This window comes from Carcharhinus amblyrhynchos, chromosome 2 (genome assembly GCF_965287045.1).
Source record: "Carcharhinus amblyrhynchos chromosome 2, sCarAmb.v2.hapA, whole genome shotgun sequence".
Classification (NCBI taxonomy): Eukaryota; Metazoa; Chordata; class Chondrichthyes; order Carcharhiniformes; family Carcharhinidae; genus Carcharhinus; species Carcharhinus amblyrhynchos.
The window spans coordinates 5,491,988-5,510,003 of NC_137325.1; the positions used below are offsets into that span (position 1 = coordinate 5,491,988).

The following is an 18,016-nucleotide window of genomic DNA, read 5'->3' on the forward strand; positions in this document are numbered from 1 at the left end:
ACTGTGACTGTAACACGACATTCTGCACCTTCTCCTTTCCTTCTCTATTAATGGTGTATTTTGTCCATTTAGTGTGAAAGGAACAATACTTTTCACTCTAATACATGTGGCAATAATAAATCAAATCAAATTTTGTCATCATTAAAGAAAAAACTAGCAGAAAAACCAAAATGCCCGCTCACTGATGATTCTTTACAATTTCCCCAGCAGCTAATCGCCTGCACTTCATAGAATCATAGGAACCCTACAGTACAGGAGGAGGCCATTTGGCCCATCGGGTGTGCACCGACAACAGTCCTACCCAGGCCCTATTCCCACAAGCCTACATATTTGTCCTGCTAATCCCTCTAACCTACACGTCCTGGGACACTAAGGGGCAATTTAACCCAATCAACCTAATCCGCACATCTTTGGATTGTGGAAGGAAACCGGAGAACCCGGAGGAAACCCACACAGACACGGGGAGAACGTGCAAACTCCACACAGACAGTGACCCAAGTCAGCAATCGAACCCAGGTCCCTGGCACTGTGTGTCAGCAGTGCTAACCACTGTGCCACCCACAGAGTGCCACATTTGGTGGGAATGTTGAAACGGCTCTTAGTTCATTTGAGAATTAAGCCAATTTGACATATAATAGTTTAACCATCAGTTTAGCTCATCTGGTAGCTTCTCAACTCTTGAGTCAGAAGTTTGTGGATTCAAGATCTACAGCAGGACTTCAAGATGCTCACAGTTCAGGACAGTAATAATCTTTGGCGTGAGGGAGGTTCGAGCAGAAGCCCCATCTGTTTCTGAAGATGGACGTAAATAAAATTCTATGACAAATGCAAAGGAGCGTTGGTAGAATGCTCGCTTGGCCAACACTCCATCCTCAACCAACACCAGTAACAACACATCAATTGTTAGTCATCTCATTTGTCATTTCTAGATCTTTGCTGTGTCTAATCTGGCTGCTGAGTTATTCTACACACACTTACTCACTGATGCTTAGTTTGGGTTCTGCAAGGGATACTCTGCACCACTCAAAGCAACCTATGTCCAAAAATGGACTAAAGAGTAGAATTCGAGAGGAGTGCGTGACTGCCCTTTACAGGAAGGCAACATCTAATGGCCTGCCAGCAAAGGGGACGAACAAACTGGAATTAATGGGAAAACACGCCACTGGTTGGAATCAGATCTCGCACAAAGGAAGATGGCTATGGTTACTGGAGGTCAATCATCTCAACCCTAGGATAATGATACAAGAGTCCGTCAGGGTTAGTGTCCCAGGCCCGACCATATTCAGCTGCTTCATCAATGACCTTCCCTCTGTCAGAAGCGGGGATGGTCAATGATGATTGCACAATGTTCAGCACCATTCGCAACTCCTCAGTTACCCAAGCAGGCTGTGCCTGTGTCACAGAAAGACCTGAACAACATTTAGGCTTGGGCTGATATGTGGCATATAACATTTGCACCACACAAGTGCCAGGCAACGACCATCTCCAATACAAAGAGAATCTAACCATCTGTCCATATCGTTCAATGGCTTTGTATCGCTGAATCCCCCATTCTCAACATCCTTTAGGTTATTATTCACCTGAAATTGAGCTGAACCAGTCGCAAAAACACAGTGGCTACAAGAACAGGTCAGTGGCTCAGGATTCTGCAGCAAATAAATAACCTCCCAATTTCCCAAAGTCTGTCCACCATCTACACAAGGCACGAGTCAGGAGTGTGATGGAATATTCTCCATTTGCCTGGATAAGTACAGCTTCAGAATACTCAAGAAGCTCGACACCATCCAGGACAAAGCAACCCATTTGATTGGCACCCTATCCACGATCTTAAACATTCACTCACTTCCCCACTGGGACAAACCATCTACAAGAGCAATTCACCAAGCCTTCTTTAACAATATCTTCCAAACCCACGACCTCTATCACCAAGGAGGATAAGGGCAGCAGATGCTTGGGAATGCCACCACCAGCTCCTCCAAACCACTCGCCATCCGAACCTGGAACTATATCGTTCGTTTCTTCACCGTCACTGGGTCAAAATCCTGGAATTCCTGGTGTACCTACACAACCTGGACTGCAGCGGTTCAAGAAAGCAGCAGCTCCTCTATTAGGGATGTGCAATAAGTGACAAAAAACATCAGTGGACTCCCAACACCAACTTACATTTATACAGCGCCTTTAATGTAGTGAAAGTCTCTTCACTAGAACATTACCAAATGAAATCCAACAGAAAGCCACCTGAGAAGGTGCTGGGCCAGAATGACTAGAAATTTTGTCAGAAGTGGGTTTCAGGAAGGTGGGAGCGATGAAAAGGTTTATAGCGGGAACTCCAGAAATGAGGGCCTTTGCAGCTGAAGATATGGCTGTCTGTTGGTGGAGGGATTAAAAACAGGGTCTCACAAGAGGCCCGATTTAAGGAGCGCGCATATCTCAGAAGGTTGTGGTGCTGGAGAAAACCTAGGTAGGGAGCAGTAAAAGCAAGGACAGGTTTCTACCGGCACGGCGGCACAGTGGTTAGCACTGCTGCCTCACTGCCAGGGACCCGGGTTCAATTCCAGCCTTGGGTGACTATCTGCATGGAGTTTGCATGTTCCCCCTGTGTCCGCGCGAGTTTCCTCCAACTGCTCTGATTTCCTCCCACCCTACAAAGGTGTGCAGATTAGATGGATTGGTCATGCTAAATTGCCCCTTAATATCAAGGGGATTAACAGCATAAATACATAGGGTTGTAGAGGTGGGGCCTGGGTGGGGTTGTAGTCGGTGTGGGCTCGATGGGCTGAATGGCCTTCTTCTGCACTGTAGGGGTTCTATGATTCTACAAGAAGCCAGTAGAGGTCAATGAATGTAGGCTAAAGGATGTGAGGTGAGTTAGGATAAGGGCAGCACAGTTTTGGTGATCTCCAGTTTATGGAGGGTGGAGATTGGCCAGAAGAAAATGCTAGAGTGGACACTTCAGAATTTTAAAGTTTATTTATTAGTGCCAGGAGTAGGCTTACATTAATACTGCAATGAAGTTACTGTGAAAATCCCCTAGTCACCACGCTCTGCGGCCTATTCGGGTACACAGGGAGAATTTAGCATGGCCAATGCACCAACCAGCACACGTTTGGACCGTGGGAGGAAACCGGAGCATCGGAGGAAACCCACGCAGACATGGGGAGAACGTGCAAACTCCACACAGACAGTGACTCATGTTAGAATGTAACCAGTGACAACTTTTTATTGGATGTAACGTAACCAATGGGAACAAGATGTAAGAGTCAGGTGACCCAGTAAAACATGGAACCAATTACAGAGTGATGTAATAGTCAGCTGACCAGCTGATTCCTATAAATAAGGAACTATGTAGAATTGTGGGGAGCTTGGAGTGGCCCAGGGCGAGACCCAAGGCTGGAGTAATGATGTTTCTTTATTAAACCCTTTCTTAGATTTATAAACGGGAGTAAGTTTTGTTCTATTTTCATTAGCTGCATTTTGAAGAGTTTCTTCTGAAGAAACAACCCAAGCTGGGAATCGAACCCAGATCCCTGGCGCTATGAGGCAGCAGTACTAATCTCTGTGCCACCGTCTGAATTTCACACTCACTAACAATTAATCCTTCAAGCTCAACATCTTTGATAGGTAAAGTCTCCAGTTATGTGCTGTAAGGATTTTAAAGTCATTTATTTTGTTAAGATGTACAAATGTAGCCCAGAGTAAAAACGTTTATGTCTGTTTAGACTTTATTGATGTGCCATACAGTCTAAATTTCCCCATCAGTGAGGTTTCAATATGGGAAAGAAATCCATCTATTTCCTCATTTCTCACTGTTAATTCATCTTCAGTGGATTGGAATTATAAAAACTTCACAAAGTACCGGTGAATAGTTTATTAATCATTTCCATCAACGTTATGAGAAAGTTTATCGAGCAGCGGGTGGTTGGGGTCTGGAATGCACTGCCTGAGTGTGTGCTGGAGGCAGCTTCAATCCAGGGAGTTGTATTATTATCCGAAAAGGGCGAATGTGCAGGATTACGGAGAGAAGCTGAGAGGGATGGTAGGAGGTGAATTACTCAGAGCTGGTACAGACACAATGGGCTGAATAGCCTCAGTCCATGCTGCAATACTTTGGACTTGCATCTTTTTCCCAGGAAAACTGACAAGCGACACCAACACTTTCCCCATAGAGGCTCCATGTGAGGGGCTCTCAGAAACTTACAAAATTCTAACAGGGATAGACAGGACAGATTCAGAGAGAATGTGCCCAATGGTGGGGAAGTTCAAAACTAGGGGTCATAGTTCGAAGATAAGGGATAAACCTTTTAGAACTGAAGCAAGAGAAATTCACCCAGAGAGTGGTGAATGTGTGGAATTCGCTACCACAGAGTGTAGTCGAACATAGAACATAGAACATTACAGCGCAGAACAGGCCCTTCGGCCCACAATGTTACGCCGACCAATTAAAAAGCAATGACCCTCTAACCTAAACCAATCCCTTTCCATCCATAAACCTATCCACGGATCTCTTAAACGCCCCCAAACTAGGCGCATTTACAACTGCAGCAGGCAGGGCATTCCAATCCCTCACCACCCTCTGGGTAAAGAACCTACCCCTGACATCTGTCCTATAACTACCACCCCTTAATTTAAAGCTATGCCCCCTCGTGCTAGTTTTCTCCATCCGAGGAAAAAGGCTATCGCTGTCCGCCCTATCTAAACCTCTAATCATCTTATATGTTTCAATAAGGTCCCCTCTTAGCCGCCTTCTTTCTAACGAAAACAACCTCAAATCCCTCAGTCTCTCCTCATAGGACCTCCCCTCCATACCAGGCAACATCCTGGTAAACCTCCTCTGCACCCTCTCCAATGCCTCCACATCCTTCCTGTAATGTGCGGACCAGAACTGCACACAATACTCCAAGTGCGGCCACACCAGGGTTTTGTACAGTTGCAACATGACGCTGCGGCTCCTAAATTCAATCCCCCTACCAATAAACGCCAAGACACCGTATGCCTTCCTAACAACCCTATCTACTTGATTCCCAACTTTCAGGGATCTATGTACACATACACCTAGATCCCTCTGTTCATCAACACTATTCAGAGTCCTACTGTTAGCCCTATACTCTACACATCTGTTATTCCTGCCAAAGTGAATTACCTCACACTTTTCCGCATTAAACTCCATCCGCCACCTCTCGGCCCAGTTGAGGCCAAAACATTGTGTGATTTCAAAAAGAAATTAGGTATAGTTCTTGGAGTCAAATGATATGGGGGACAAGGTGGAAAAAAAAATGAAGTTTATTTATTAGTCACAAGTAGGCTTACATTCTCACTGTAATGACGTTACTATGAAAATCCCTTAGTCGGCACACTCCAGCGCCTGTTCGGGTACACTAATGTGAATTTAACATGGCCAACGCACCTAACCAACACATCTTTGGAGTGTGGGAGGAAACCGGAGCACTCGGAAGAAACCCACGCAGGCACAGGGAGAACGTGCAAACTCCACACAGACAGTGACCCAAGCCGGGAATTGAACCCAGGTCCCTGGTGCTGTGAGGCAGCAGTACTGACCGGCAGAGCAGTCTCGAAGGACCAAGTGGCCTACTCCTGCTTCTAGTTTCTATATCCTAACATTACATGCCAAAATATCAAAAGCGAAATAACTGCGATAGGAGCTCTAGTTACTAATAACAGAATATAAATACAGGCGCACAAGCCTTTCTGAACCCATTAGAAGGATATTAGACCGGACAAAATTGTAACATTTTCAAAGATCTGCACAGAAAATACGCCTGCAACAAAATAATAATTCCACTCACGCCACATATAAAACTCACTTGTACAAAGGGATGTCTGGCTCTTTCCCCTCTGTTCGGAGGGTCAGGCAGCACTGCTGTAGCTGAGATTTGGGGTCATTCCAATCCTGGTTCAGGATAAACTCCTGCACCGATACAAAAGAGAGGTCATTAAAAATTAAAGCATGAGCGTGTCATCCAAGTTAAGTGCAGACTTTGTACATTTAATTACTTCAGTTTACTGTCACCTTTTGTGCACTCAACATTTCAGCTTTTGTATTCCGACAGAGTTAGTGAAGACACAGACAATCCAGTACCTTCACAGCCGGTCCACCGCTGACTTTACACAGCACCGTCAGGGAACAAAGCTCACTACAGGGAAATGGAAAGCCCTACTATATTGGGAAACATGTAAAGACCAAAAAAAGGCTTGCTTTTCTACAGCACCTTTCACAATCTCAAGGTGTCCCAAATTGTTTTACAGTCAGAAAAGTCAATGTCAAAACACAGTAACCAATTTGTACGCAGAACGCTCCCACAAACAGTAATGTGATAATGAGCAGATATCCTGTTTATTTTGTGTGATGTCGGTTCAGGGATAAATCTTAGGTCATAAGACACAGGAACAGAACTAAGCCACTTAACCCATTGAGTCTGCTCCACAATTCAATCGTGGCCAGCTAAACCTTCCTTAGATACGGGGCCCAAAACTGCTGACAGTAATCCAAATGGGGTCTGTGGAATCAATTTCCTGGGTGTAAATAAGAACATAAGAAATGGGAGCAGGAGTAGGCCATCTAGCCCTTCGAGCCCGCCCCGCCATTCAATAAGATCATGGCTGATCTGAAGTGGCTCAGTTCCACTTTCCCACTTTCTCCCCATAACCCTTAATCCCCTTGCCTACCAAAAACCTATCTACCCGTGACTTAAATATATTTAGCGAGGCAGCCTCCACCACATCAACGGGCAGAGAATTCCAGAGATTCACCAGCCTTTGAGTGAAGAAGTTCCTCCTCAACTCTGTTCTAAACTGCTCCCCCCTTATCTTGAGGCTGTGCCCTCTAATCCATCCATTAAATGGTTAAAAGAGTTTTTTTTGGGCAATCACTTCCAGTTGAATTAAACGGCAACAAGGTACAGTGAAGGTGACAATGCAAAGAACGCTGTTAAATTGCTCTGGTTCACGGTGACATAGAACATAGAACATTACAGCGCAGTACAGACCCTTCAGCCCTCAATGTGGTACCGACCAGTGGAACCAATCTAATGTTAGAGTTTAGAAGAATGAGGGGAGATCTCATTGAGACGTATAAGATGATGAATGGGATGGATAGGATAGAGGTGGAGAGACTCTTCCCGCTCAAAAAAGACAGTAGGACTAGGGGGCACAGCCTCAAGATAAAGGGGAGGCGGTTTAGAACGGAGTTGAGGAGGAACTTCTTCACTCAAAGGGTGGTGAATCTCTGGAATTCTCTGCCCGTTGAAGTGGTGGAGGCTGCCTCACTAAATATTTTTAAGAAGCGGGTAGATGGGTTCTTGATAAGAGAGGGGATTAAGGGTTATGGGGAGAGGGCGGGAAAGTGGAACTGAGCCACAACAGATCAGCCATGATCTTATTGAATGGCGGGGCAGGCTCGAAGGGCTAGATGGCCTACTCCTGCTCCTATTTCTTATGTTCTTATGTTCTTATGACCCTCTAACCTAAACTATTCCATGCAAACAGTTATTGCAGAAGCTAAAGGAAAACACTCCCAGCACAATTCAGGGTGAAATATTCTCCTCCCACAACCCCCCTGCCCATCAGCGCTGGTACCCAAAGGGGAGACAATTTGTGAAGAATTTCTCACTGAACTAATGATATGTACTGACCTTTAACCTTGGGAAGAAGCATACATTCATGAAGGTGCGAACATAGTCCAAATCCTGGTCAATATAAAGTGCAGCTATGAACGCTAAATGAAATATAAAAATATACTTTTAACGCTGATGCACTCTTAAGTTTGTAAAGTTTATTTATTAGTGTCACAAGGAGGTTTACATTAACACCGCAATGAAGTTACTGCAAGAATCCCCTAGTCGCTACACTCCAGCTCCTGATCAGGTACACGGAGGGAGAATTTTCCAAGGCCAATACACCTAACCAGCACATCTTTCAGACTGTGGAAAGAAACCAGAGCACCCAGGAGGAAACCCATGCAGACACGGGGAGAGTGTACAGACTCCATGCAGACAGTGACCCAGGCCAGGAATCGTACCCCGGTCCCTGGCGCTGTGAGGCAGCAACGCTAATCACTGTGCCACCGTGTGAACTTTTAACATTGAGCACACATTACGTTTAATCTCTCATCTGTTCCATGCATGGCATTTAATTAAAAAAGGTGTACAGATCCATTCACAGGAAGTTTGGCCAGAGAAGATGAGTTCAAGTATTCTATGTCTTTAAGGTAATGTTGCTTTGGTGTAATCTGTCATTTTGACACCCGCACTGAACGGTGTCTCATTAACAACAATCATAGCAATAGTTTCCAGCCCTCACTACGATACTGCAGTGAAGTAACTTCTCCTGCTGATTGGCCAGGATTTCTCACTCTGTTCATGTTGGCGAAAGTTTCACAGGAAGGGCAAAGTCGTGTTTAATATCTGATTGCCCCTCACTGCCACCCCTCTCCCCGTCAGTGATAGGGCACGTTAACTCATATGAATATATTTACATATCTTTATCAGGCCATACACTGGAATCATTCTCCCCACCCCCCCCAATACACACACACACTCACCCTGCACCACCACTACCCCATCGAGACATCCATCCACAGCGGCACGGCGACAGAATGGTGTGAAGCCCAGCCACTGCGCGCACCAGGAGAACAGATATGGAGGAAAAGGTCACCAGCACCATCCGTGGCTTTAAAGCCACTTTTCCCGCCTAACATCAGCCTCTGTCAGTAACTGGGAAAACTCCCCGGCCCACATCGCCAGAGGATCAGAGAAGCTCTCTCTGTCAAACAGACACTCTCATTTGCTGGGTGTCACTCGTAGAATCCCTTCAGTGCAGAAAGAGGCCATTCAGCCCATCGAGTTTGCACCGACATCAATCCCACCCAGGCCCTATTCCTGTAACCCCACACATTTACCCCCCGAATCTCCATGACACTAGGGTCAATTTAACATGGCCAATCCACCTAACCGGCACATCTTCTGTGGGATTAAGCTAGTGTCACCTGGGGAACAGGGTGGGGGGGGAGACTCAATCTCAATGCAAGAAAAGGAGAAAATAGGGATTGTTTTCTAGCGTTTTCATGCATTGACAGGTGTTACCCTGGGAACAGCCAGGTTGTAAAATTCATCCCTAAACATTGCGATTGTGATTTCACAAGCTGGGATAAGGATTCCAAACCGAGACACGGGGATATTAGTTAATAGGCGGGCAAAATAAATGAGAACAAAACTTTGCTGTGGAATAGATTGATTGAAAAAATGGTGTTCACACTGACAGAACGTGATGTTCACATTCTGACACCACAGGGGCAGGGCACGCACTCACATTCCAAAAGGTCGGCCAGTGTCTTGGTGCGGAGCGCAACAGGCCTCTTGGTCTTGTCATTGGTGATGGCAAAATCCTGCATTCCGAGCTCTTCCGCCACTTTGGCTTGAGTGCGATTGTTGACCAGGGAACTCCGCAAGAGCTAGAAAGAAACCACATCACAGTGGGACGTCATTATCATTCCCACCATCACGTCTATTGTGTTCAATCATTTCTTTAATTGGTTTGCAGGATGTGCGCGTCGCTGGTATGGCCAGCATTTATCGCCTGTCCCTATTGGCCCATCGAATGTTAAGTTTAAAAAGTTCATTCATTAGCGTCACAAGTAGGCATATATTAACACTGCAATGAAGTTACTATGAAAATCCCCTTGTCGCTACGCTCAGGCATCTGTTCGGGTTACACTGAGGGGGAATTTAGCACAGCCAATGTACCTAACCAGCACATCTTTCGGACTGTGGGAGAAAATATGTGTATAGTCTGCACATTCTTCCTGTGTCTGCGTGGGTTTTGTCCACATGCTCTGGTTTCCTCCCACAGTCTGAAAGACGTGCTGGTTAGGTGCATATCAGCTACGTCTCTCACCAACTTTTATAAATGCGCCATAGAAAGCATTCTTTCTGGTTGTCTCACAGCTTGGTATGGGCTCCTGCTCTGCCCAAGACTGCAAGAAGCTACAAAAGGTCGTGAACATAGCCCAATCCGTCACACAAACCAACCTCCCATCCATTGACTCTGTCTACACTTCCACTGCCTTGGCAAAGCAGCCAGCATAATTAAGGACCCCAAGCACCCCGGACATTCTCTCTTCCATCAGGAAAAAGAGACAAAAGTCTAAGGTCGTGGACCAACTGACTCAAGAACAGCTTCTTCCCTGCTGCTGTTAGACTTTTGAATGGATTTACCTCGCATTAAGTTGACCTTTCTCTACACCTTAGTTATGACTGTAACATTACATTCTGCACTCCCTCCTTTTCTTCTCTATGAAGGGTATGCTTTGTCTGTACAGCGTGCAAGAAACAATACTTTTCACTGTATGTTAATAAACGTGACAATAATAAATCAAATCAAAACGTGAATCCATACACACAGCAATGTGATTGACTTTGAGCAACCCTCAGTAATGGCCCAGCAAACCACTCAATTGTAACAAATTGTTCCAGAAAAGTCAATGGGCTCCTGCAGTTCAAGATGGTAGCACAATGGTTAGTTAAATTGCCACTTAGTGTCCAATATTTATACATGATATCGGGGTAAATATGTGGGGATATAGGGATAGGGCCTGTGTAAGATGCTCTGACAGAGAGTCGGTGCTGATTCGATGGACAGAATGGCCTCATTCTGCACTGTGGGGATTCTATGATAGATGATGAAGGCAGTTTAGTATAACCTTCTGGAGAGCATGTCAATCACATTAATAAAAACTACGGTCTGAATCTTTTGCTCCTCGGGCTCTTGGTGGGCCCAGAGGGGCAACATCGGACTTGAATTGTGCTCACGGTTGCTGTCTACCTGGACCATTAATGGCCACGCAGTGTGAAACGTGCTCTGAGAGGCTGAGTGCTGCGGTGAGGCAGGGGCGAATTTTGTTTCAGCCCTGACCATTCAGCCCCACCCCAGATCCTGTTTGCTGTTAAAATGAAAAGGCTGCCTGGCCTGTCCACCAAAGGTTAAATAGACGGGCAACGTTCGATTGCATTCAATTGGCCCCTTAACGAGCTAAATCGACTGTCAGTGAGTGTATTTCCAACTCTCACTGTTCAACACCTTCTCACACAATTTCACACCCTGCCAAATCTTGTCTGTGCCCACCCAATCGATCTAAAATCCTGGCCTATTTATTTATTAGCGTCACAAGTAGGCTTACATTAACACTGCAATGAAGTTACTGTGAAAATCCCCAAGTCTGGGTACACAGAGAATTTAGCATGGCCAATGCATCTATCCAGCACGTCTTTCGGACTGTGGGAGGAAACCGGAGCACCCAGAGGAAACCCAGGCAGACATGGGGATAACGTGCAGACTATACACAGTCTATTTTTGTGGAGTATGTTTATACAAAAAGGACTTGCTTAGTTCTTAAACAACATTTTAATTGAAGGGCAATGAGTTTTGTGTGTCTCACCGTTAAATGGCCTTCGTGATGGTCAGGGAAGTGAATGAATAAATACTCCGTGGCGACCAGCTGCATTATAGAATCACCAAGGAATTCCATCCTCTGATTGTGACCCCTGCAAGACAGATCAATATTGTTAAAAAAAATCAATGAGTGCCAAGCAAACAACAAATTAAATTGAAAAGCGTTCACATTCTGTTGGATCTGTGTAATCACTCGCGAGCCAAGATCTTCACAGCCAAGATCAAAACTGCTTATTGGGCAAAAGCTTCACAACCTCTGGAAGTCAGTTCTCTGTATTCTGGATGATGTCGGTGGAGCACAGCTTTGTGCCGTACCCCTCTGATCTGTAAAGACCAATTTACCCAACTCAACCTCACAGAGATTCTCTGGCAGAGGGAGGGGGCTCGCAATCGGCCGGTAGCGGCATCTTCTGATCCCACAGCTGACAATGCAATTTTCCATTCACTCCACCCCACGCTGCCAGGAAACCTGCGGCAGGGGGTGTGCCGCCAGCAGCACAGGAAGATCCCACCAACGTGACCAGCCGGAAGGTCAACATTTCCGGTCAGGGGAGAGGGCAGACGAGTGCAAAGGTCAGTGTTAATGTATGAGCAGAGACCAGTAATGTTTTACATTGCCTCAAGCATCAGGGATTGGGGTTCGAATTCAGCCTTGGGTCACTGCCTGTGTGGAGTTTGCACATTCTCCCCATGTCTGCGTGGGTTTCCTCTGGGTGTTCAGGCTTCCTCCCACACTCCAAAGATGTGCAGGTTAGGTGGATTGGCCAGGCTAAATTGCCCTTAATGTCCAAAGGTGTATCGGTTAGGTGGTTTAGCAGGATATATACATGACGTAACGAGGATAGAGCCTGGATAAGGTACTCTGACGAGGAGATGGTGCAGGCTTGGTGGGCTAAATGGCCTCTTCTGCGGTGCGGGGATTCTCTAATTCTAAAGCACTCACAGGAAGCCAAATGAGCTTCTCCCTTGGTTCAGTGGTATATGGCAAAAGCCATATTTTTAACAGAATCCTAAAAAGACTGCAACAACCAAAAAACTGAACACTGCAGAGTGAATAATAATTGTTCACTTTATTCTCTGTAGAGGAAAACTCGGGGCTCACTGAATCCTTATAACCTACAGAGAATCACACAAGATTAGGAACACATCAGGTCCACCTGCACTGGCTCTTTCCAAGGGCAATCCAGTTCACCTAATGCCCCGCCGCGCCCCAAAACCCTACCCCACCGTGCACCAATGCCCTGCCATGCACCAATGCCCCACTGCAGTTTTTTTCCCTCTAATTTTGTGCTCTATGTTCTCTGACTCAACGCAGAGTCAATCAAAAGCCAGTGTCCTGAACCACCTCCCAGTGGAAGGAACCTCGTTGCCCCTCTACTGAGCGAGTCTGTCTTGTGATCTTTGGATTGTAAAAACGTTTCGATCTGTGGCCTCCACCACGTACGACGATCCAAAGCTGAGCGGAAAGCCGGATATTCCATGTTCCATGCTCACGGTCATCAGGCCCAATTTTGCCATTTTGATTCTAAGTGCTGGGCAGACTTGAGGCTGGGAGTGTTTCAGATCCAACTTTTAGACCCGTTCCCAGGCACCCCCATACATACTCTGTCTGAAAAAATATCAGCGAGTCTGAATCGCGCTGCACAAGTCTGCGGGCAGGATTTAAATGTGCCCAAAATCCTGCAACTGCGATTGGCACCTCTAAATGCGCAAGAGAAAATGATAGAATAATGCTCGCCTGCCACATCCCCAGGATAATGTCTCCCCTGGTCACCACAGATATTGCTCCACCCCCACTCCATTACTGACCCTCTTACCCCCCCACTGAGACAGATGGTGCCCCCCCCCCCCGACCTCAGGCAGAGTGGCAGCGGACCCCCTCCACTTCCCGTCACTGATCTCAAGCAGAGAGCCATCGGACACTCAGCACTTACCCCCTGACTAACCGGAGTGCCCAAATCGGACTTCTGTGGAGCGTGTCTATTTTGCCCCGAATCTGGATGGACGAACGCGGTGGTAAAGGGGGAAGTGCCGGTAAAGTAGGGCAATGGAGCCAATTAAGTCAATTTAAATACAGGCAAATACATTTAAGTGACTGTTGCGCCCGTTTCGGGCACAGTCCCGATTGCAGCCATTTTTGGGCTTTGGTAAAAAGGTGGGGGGGGGGGAAATCGACGTGGAGGTGGGCGCGGATTACGCTACTCACCACACGCCCGGCTTTACCAAGTTTTCACGGCCAAAAACGAGTGTGACGCAATGGTAAAACTAGGCCCAAAGAGTCATACATCGGAACTTTACCATCCCGCGCACCACGGGAATCAGAGCGGGCAAGGGGCGGACAACGGAAAGGTCCACTGACCTCGGGTGGGATTTTACAGTTTCTGGACAAGTAAGGCTATAAAATCCTGCCCATAGTGTTTCACACAGAAAGCCCATTGTGTCCACGCTGGCCATCATACATCTATCTATACTGATTCCCATTTTCCAGCACTTGGCCCACTGCTATGGTATTCAATGGTGTCTCAAGTGCTCATCTAAATACTTCTTAAACGTTGTGAGGGTTCTCGCCCTTTCAGGCAGTGAGTTCCAGATTTTCACCAGCCTAAAGATGTTTTTCTTCAAATCCCTGCCCGTTCCCTTGAATCTCTGCCCTCTGGTTAATGGCTCCATTACTAAGGGGAAAAATTTCTTTCTATCCACCCGATTTATTGTCCTCATAATTCTATACACCTCAGTCAGGTCCCCTCAGTCTTCTCTGCTCCAAGGAAGCTAAAAACTCAACCAATCCAGCCTCTCTCCATAGCTGAAATGGTCCATTACAGTCAGCATCCTGGTGAATCTCCTCTGCACCCTCTCAATCCTTCCTCTATCAAGGTTCTCTAGCTATGGCCTAATGAGTGCTCTCTACAGCTCCATCATAACCTCCATTTTTTTATTCAGTGCCTCAGTTAGCAAAGGCAAGTATCCCATATATCTTCTTAATCACCTTATCTGCCTCTCCTGCTACCAGAGATCTATGGACATGAACCCTAAGGTCCCTCTGATCCTTGGTATCTCCTAGTATCTGATGATCCATAGAACCCTACAGTGCAGAAAGAGGCCCTTTGGCCCATCGAGTCTGCACCAACCACAATCCCACCCAGGCCCTACCCCCATATCCCTACGTATTTTACCCGCTAATCCCTCTAACCTAAGCACCCCAGGACACTAAGGGGCAATTTTATCATGGCCAATCAACCTAACCTGCAGATCTTTGGACGGTGGGAGGAAACCAGAGCACCCGGAGGAAACCCATGCAGACACGAGGAGAATGTGCAAACTTCACCCACAGTGACCCAAGCCAGGAATTGAACCCAGGTCTCTGGAGCTGTGAAGCAGCAGTGCTAACCACTGTGCGACCGTGCCGCCCCATTCACTATATATTCCCTTGCCTTGTTAGTTCTCCCAAAATGCATCAAGGGAACATTCTCGCCACACACACTTCTGACAAAGCTAGCTGACTTTGTCAGCTGTGAGGTGCGCGTCGTGGGAAGAGAGGACATCTCTCTCTCTCTCTAGAGACACGTCACCTTGGTTAAGTTACGGACCTCTGCCTTGAGCCAAAGCTGGCGACCCCGCCCCAGCTCTCTCCAAACTTGTTTTAATTCTGCATTATCAATCCATCAAATTCCCACAGAAGCTTTCAACAACAAGCTCTGTACAATACCTAACCTCTACCCACACATACAAATCAGCTAACTTTGGAATTCTTTTTGATGCAATTAAGATTCATTGACAGCAGAATAAACAAATGTCTGTGTTGCACGCAGGAGCTGAGAATGATTTATTACTATTTCAATAGAATTACTAAGATATGGAAAACGTACTTTCTGATGGGTCCAAACCGTAAACAAAATCAATCTCTTTCTTTCCCAAGTAAGTAATGCATACAGCAGCTCTCGCATTTTAGTCGTTTCTTAATGCTTTTGGACTGAGGTTTACGGACATGGCTGATGTCTGAACCCATGGCTCAAATCACAGCTGAGGGATGGGAGGGCCAACAAAGCACAATCATTTTGTCATCTGCTTAGTTAACGTTCATAAGACATACAATTAGCATGGATGCAGCAGACTGAAATCGCAAAGCCTTGGGGTTTTTTTCCCTTTAAACAAGGCTGGATTTTTACGCGCTCCTTCCCCGGTGATGATAACTGTTGAGCTTCTTTAAATCATCCATGTTTCGTGGCCTTACAACAAGACGCTGAGAACGCCAGCCTCATGAACCAGCACTGTGATCCTCAGAACCGCACTGATGTTTCTCCATGTGTGTTGCGCAAGTCGGTCAAAGATTATTGCTTCCCCAGTATTGCATGGCCTATTTACACGCACGACAGTTTGTACAAAGTGAACTTCCCCAAACAGCACTGGGGAATTTTAAATTCATTCGTGGCACCTGGGTGTCGCTGGCTGGCCAGCATTTATTGCCCATCGGCAACTGAGAGCCAACTACATTGCCATGGATCTGGAGTCACATGTAGGCCAGGCCAGGTAAGGATGGCAGATTTCCTTCCCTAAAAAGGACATTAGTAAACTAGATGGTTTGTTTTTTCTGAAACCATAGTCAAATGTCATCAGTAGATTCTTAATTCCAGATAATTTTTATTGAATTCAAATTCCATCATCTGATGGGATGGGACTCGAACCCGTGTCCCCAGAACACTGGCTGAGTTTCTGGGTTAATAATCTAGCGATAATACAACCAGGCCACCGCCTCTCCTTACATGAGAGGCATCGATGAATTTCAGACATAGCTGAAACGTGACAGTGCCTGGATCAGGATCAGCAAATGTGTCCTCTCTCCCTCCACAGGTACTCCCAGACCAGCTGAGATTTTCCAGCATTTTCTGTTTCAGATTCCAGCATCTTGATCAGCAAATGGAATTCTTTGGCTGAGAAATTTAGTTACAGGAGATGTTCCTCATGTCACCTCTGGCTCTTTATCCAGTAACCAAAATCTCTCTCCAACCCTTTTCCAAGCCAGACAGATTTCGATCCAAACCATTCATGACCTTGAACCCCTCAGTCAAATCTTGCCTTACCCTTCTCTGCTCTGAGGTGAACAATCTTAACTTTTCCGTATCTCCACAGTAACTCAACTCCCTCATCGCAGGTTCGAGCCTGGGAATACTCCTCTGCACCCTGTGCGATACTAAAGTCACCATTTACACACTGAGGAAACAATGAAACTGAGGCCAGTCTTTTCCTTAACCCAGGTTTATTTGGGGCGGCTTGGGTCACTGTCTGCAAAGTCTGCACATTCTCCCCATGTCTACGTGGGTTTCCTCTGGATGCTTCGGTTACCTCCCACAGGATCAATGACGAAAGGCCATCCAGACTCGAAACGACAGGCTCTATTCTCTCTTCACAGGTGCTGTCAGACCTGCTGAGATTTTCCAGCATTTTTCTGCTTTTGTTTCAGATTCCAGCATCCACAGTATTTTGCGTTCATCAAAGTAAAGGCACATACCTCCTCCGTTCCTCCCTTACACCCTGTGTGAACTGCTTTTTTCCCCCTCCCAGTACAATATTTTATTAAACTTCATTCAGTTGATAAATTATTTAGAATATTGGACAGGCCAACAACAGATCAAAAATCCAAACACTTCTTTCCTGTGATTGAACTGAAGCGGTTTAACCCTGTCACCTTGCTTCAATAATTGTGCCAGGTTTGCAGTGTGCTTGTGTGTGCAGCATGGTTGTGAGCTTTGCAATGGGATACACTTGCAATAATTCCTTGATCTTTCCCCCTTTGCTGGCAGGCACCCTCATTACAAACTAAAAGCACTCAGCTCTATTGCAGCATGATCCCAGCATTAACACTCAAGGCTTTGAGTACTTTCCCAAAGCGTGAGTGCACGCGTGTGCATGTTCACATGTATATGTGTACGAGAATGTGAGAGTGCATGTGTGTGCGCGCGTGCCTGTGGGACTCTCTCTTTGGGTGAGTATTTTTTGGTCTGTGTGTTTGGCCACCTGGGTGACTGTGCAAGTTTCCAGGACTAAGCCAGCACACAAAGGGTGCTAAAATAAGTACAGCAATACAGACGATTAACCTCTGTTGGCAGTCTAGACCAATCTCAATGGAAAACATTTTGTTTACACTCAAAACAAAAAGAGAGGGGTGAAATACAGAAGCGCACTCAGAGGCATCAGTGAAAACACACACAGGGAAGCTGGAGATTGACCAAACTCACAGAGTTAGATGATTAAATCCAACAGTTCGCAGAGTGAAGGCTCGAGCCAGGAGGCGTATGTGAATAAAATTCACTCCAATTGTTTCCTCAAAATCCGTCAGTTTCTTCAGAACGGGAGAGGTGGCAATCAGAGGTCTGTCTGTGTTCGATTCCTGTAGCTGAGACAAGTGGCGAACAGTTAGCTGCTTGAAATTTTTTACCTGGTTCACAATCACACGGAACTGATTCGATTTGACAAATATCTATAACAGGGTTACCACCCCCCATCTGAAAGGTGGCTCTCCTCTGACAGTGCAGCACTCCCTCAGTACCGCTCTGGG

General features: G+C 46.2%; 1 protein-coding gene across 1 annotated transcript in view; it reads right to left on the bottom strand.

Moving 5' to 3' along the window:
- drosha (drosha ribonuclease III) overlaps positions 1 to 18,016 on the bottom strand; it is a 150,519-nt gene that overhangs the window by 36,561 nt on the left and 95,942 nt on the right. The window contains exons 25-29 of the mRNA XM_080201532.1: positions 17,697 to 17,854; positions 11,450 to 11,555; positions 9,325 to 9,466; positions 7,650 to 7,732; positions 5,823 to 5,926 (exon numbers count right to left, since the gene is read on the bottom strand). Coding sequence (XP_080057658.1) covers positions 5,823 to 5,926; positions 7,650 to 7,732; positions 9,325 to 9,466; positions 11,450 to 11,555; positions 17,697 to 17,854 — 593 coding nt within the window. The remainder of the gene's footprint in view (positions 1 to 5,822; positions 5,927 to 7,649; positions 7,733 to 9,324; positions 9,467 to 11,449; positions 11,556 to 17,696; positions 17,855 to 18,016) is intronic.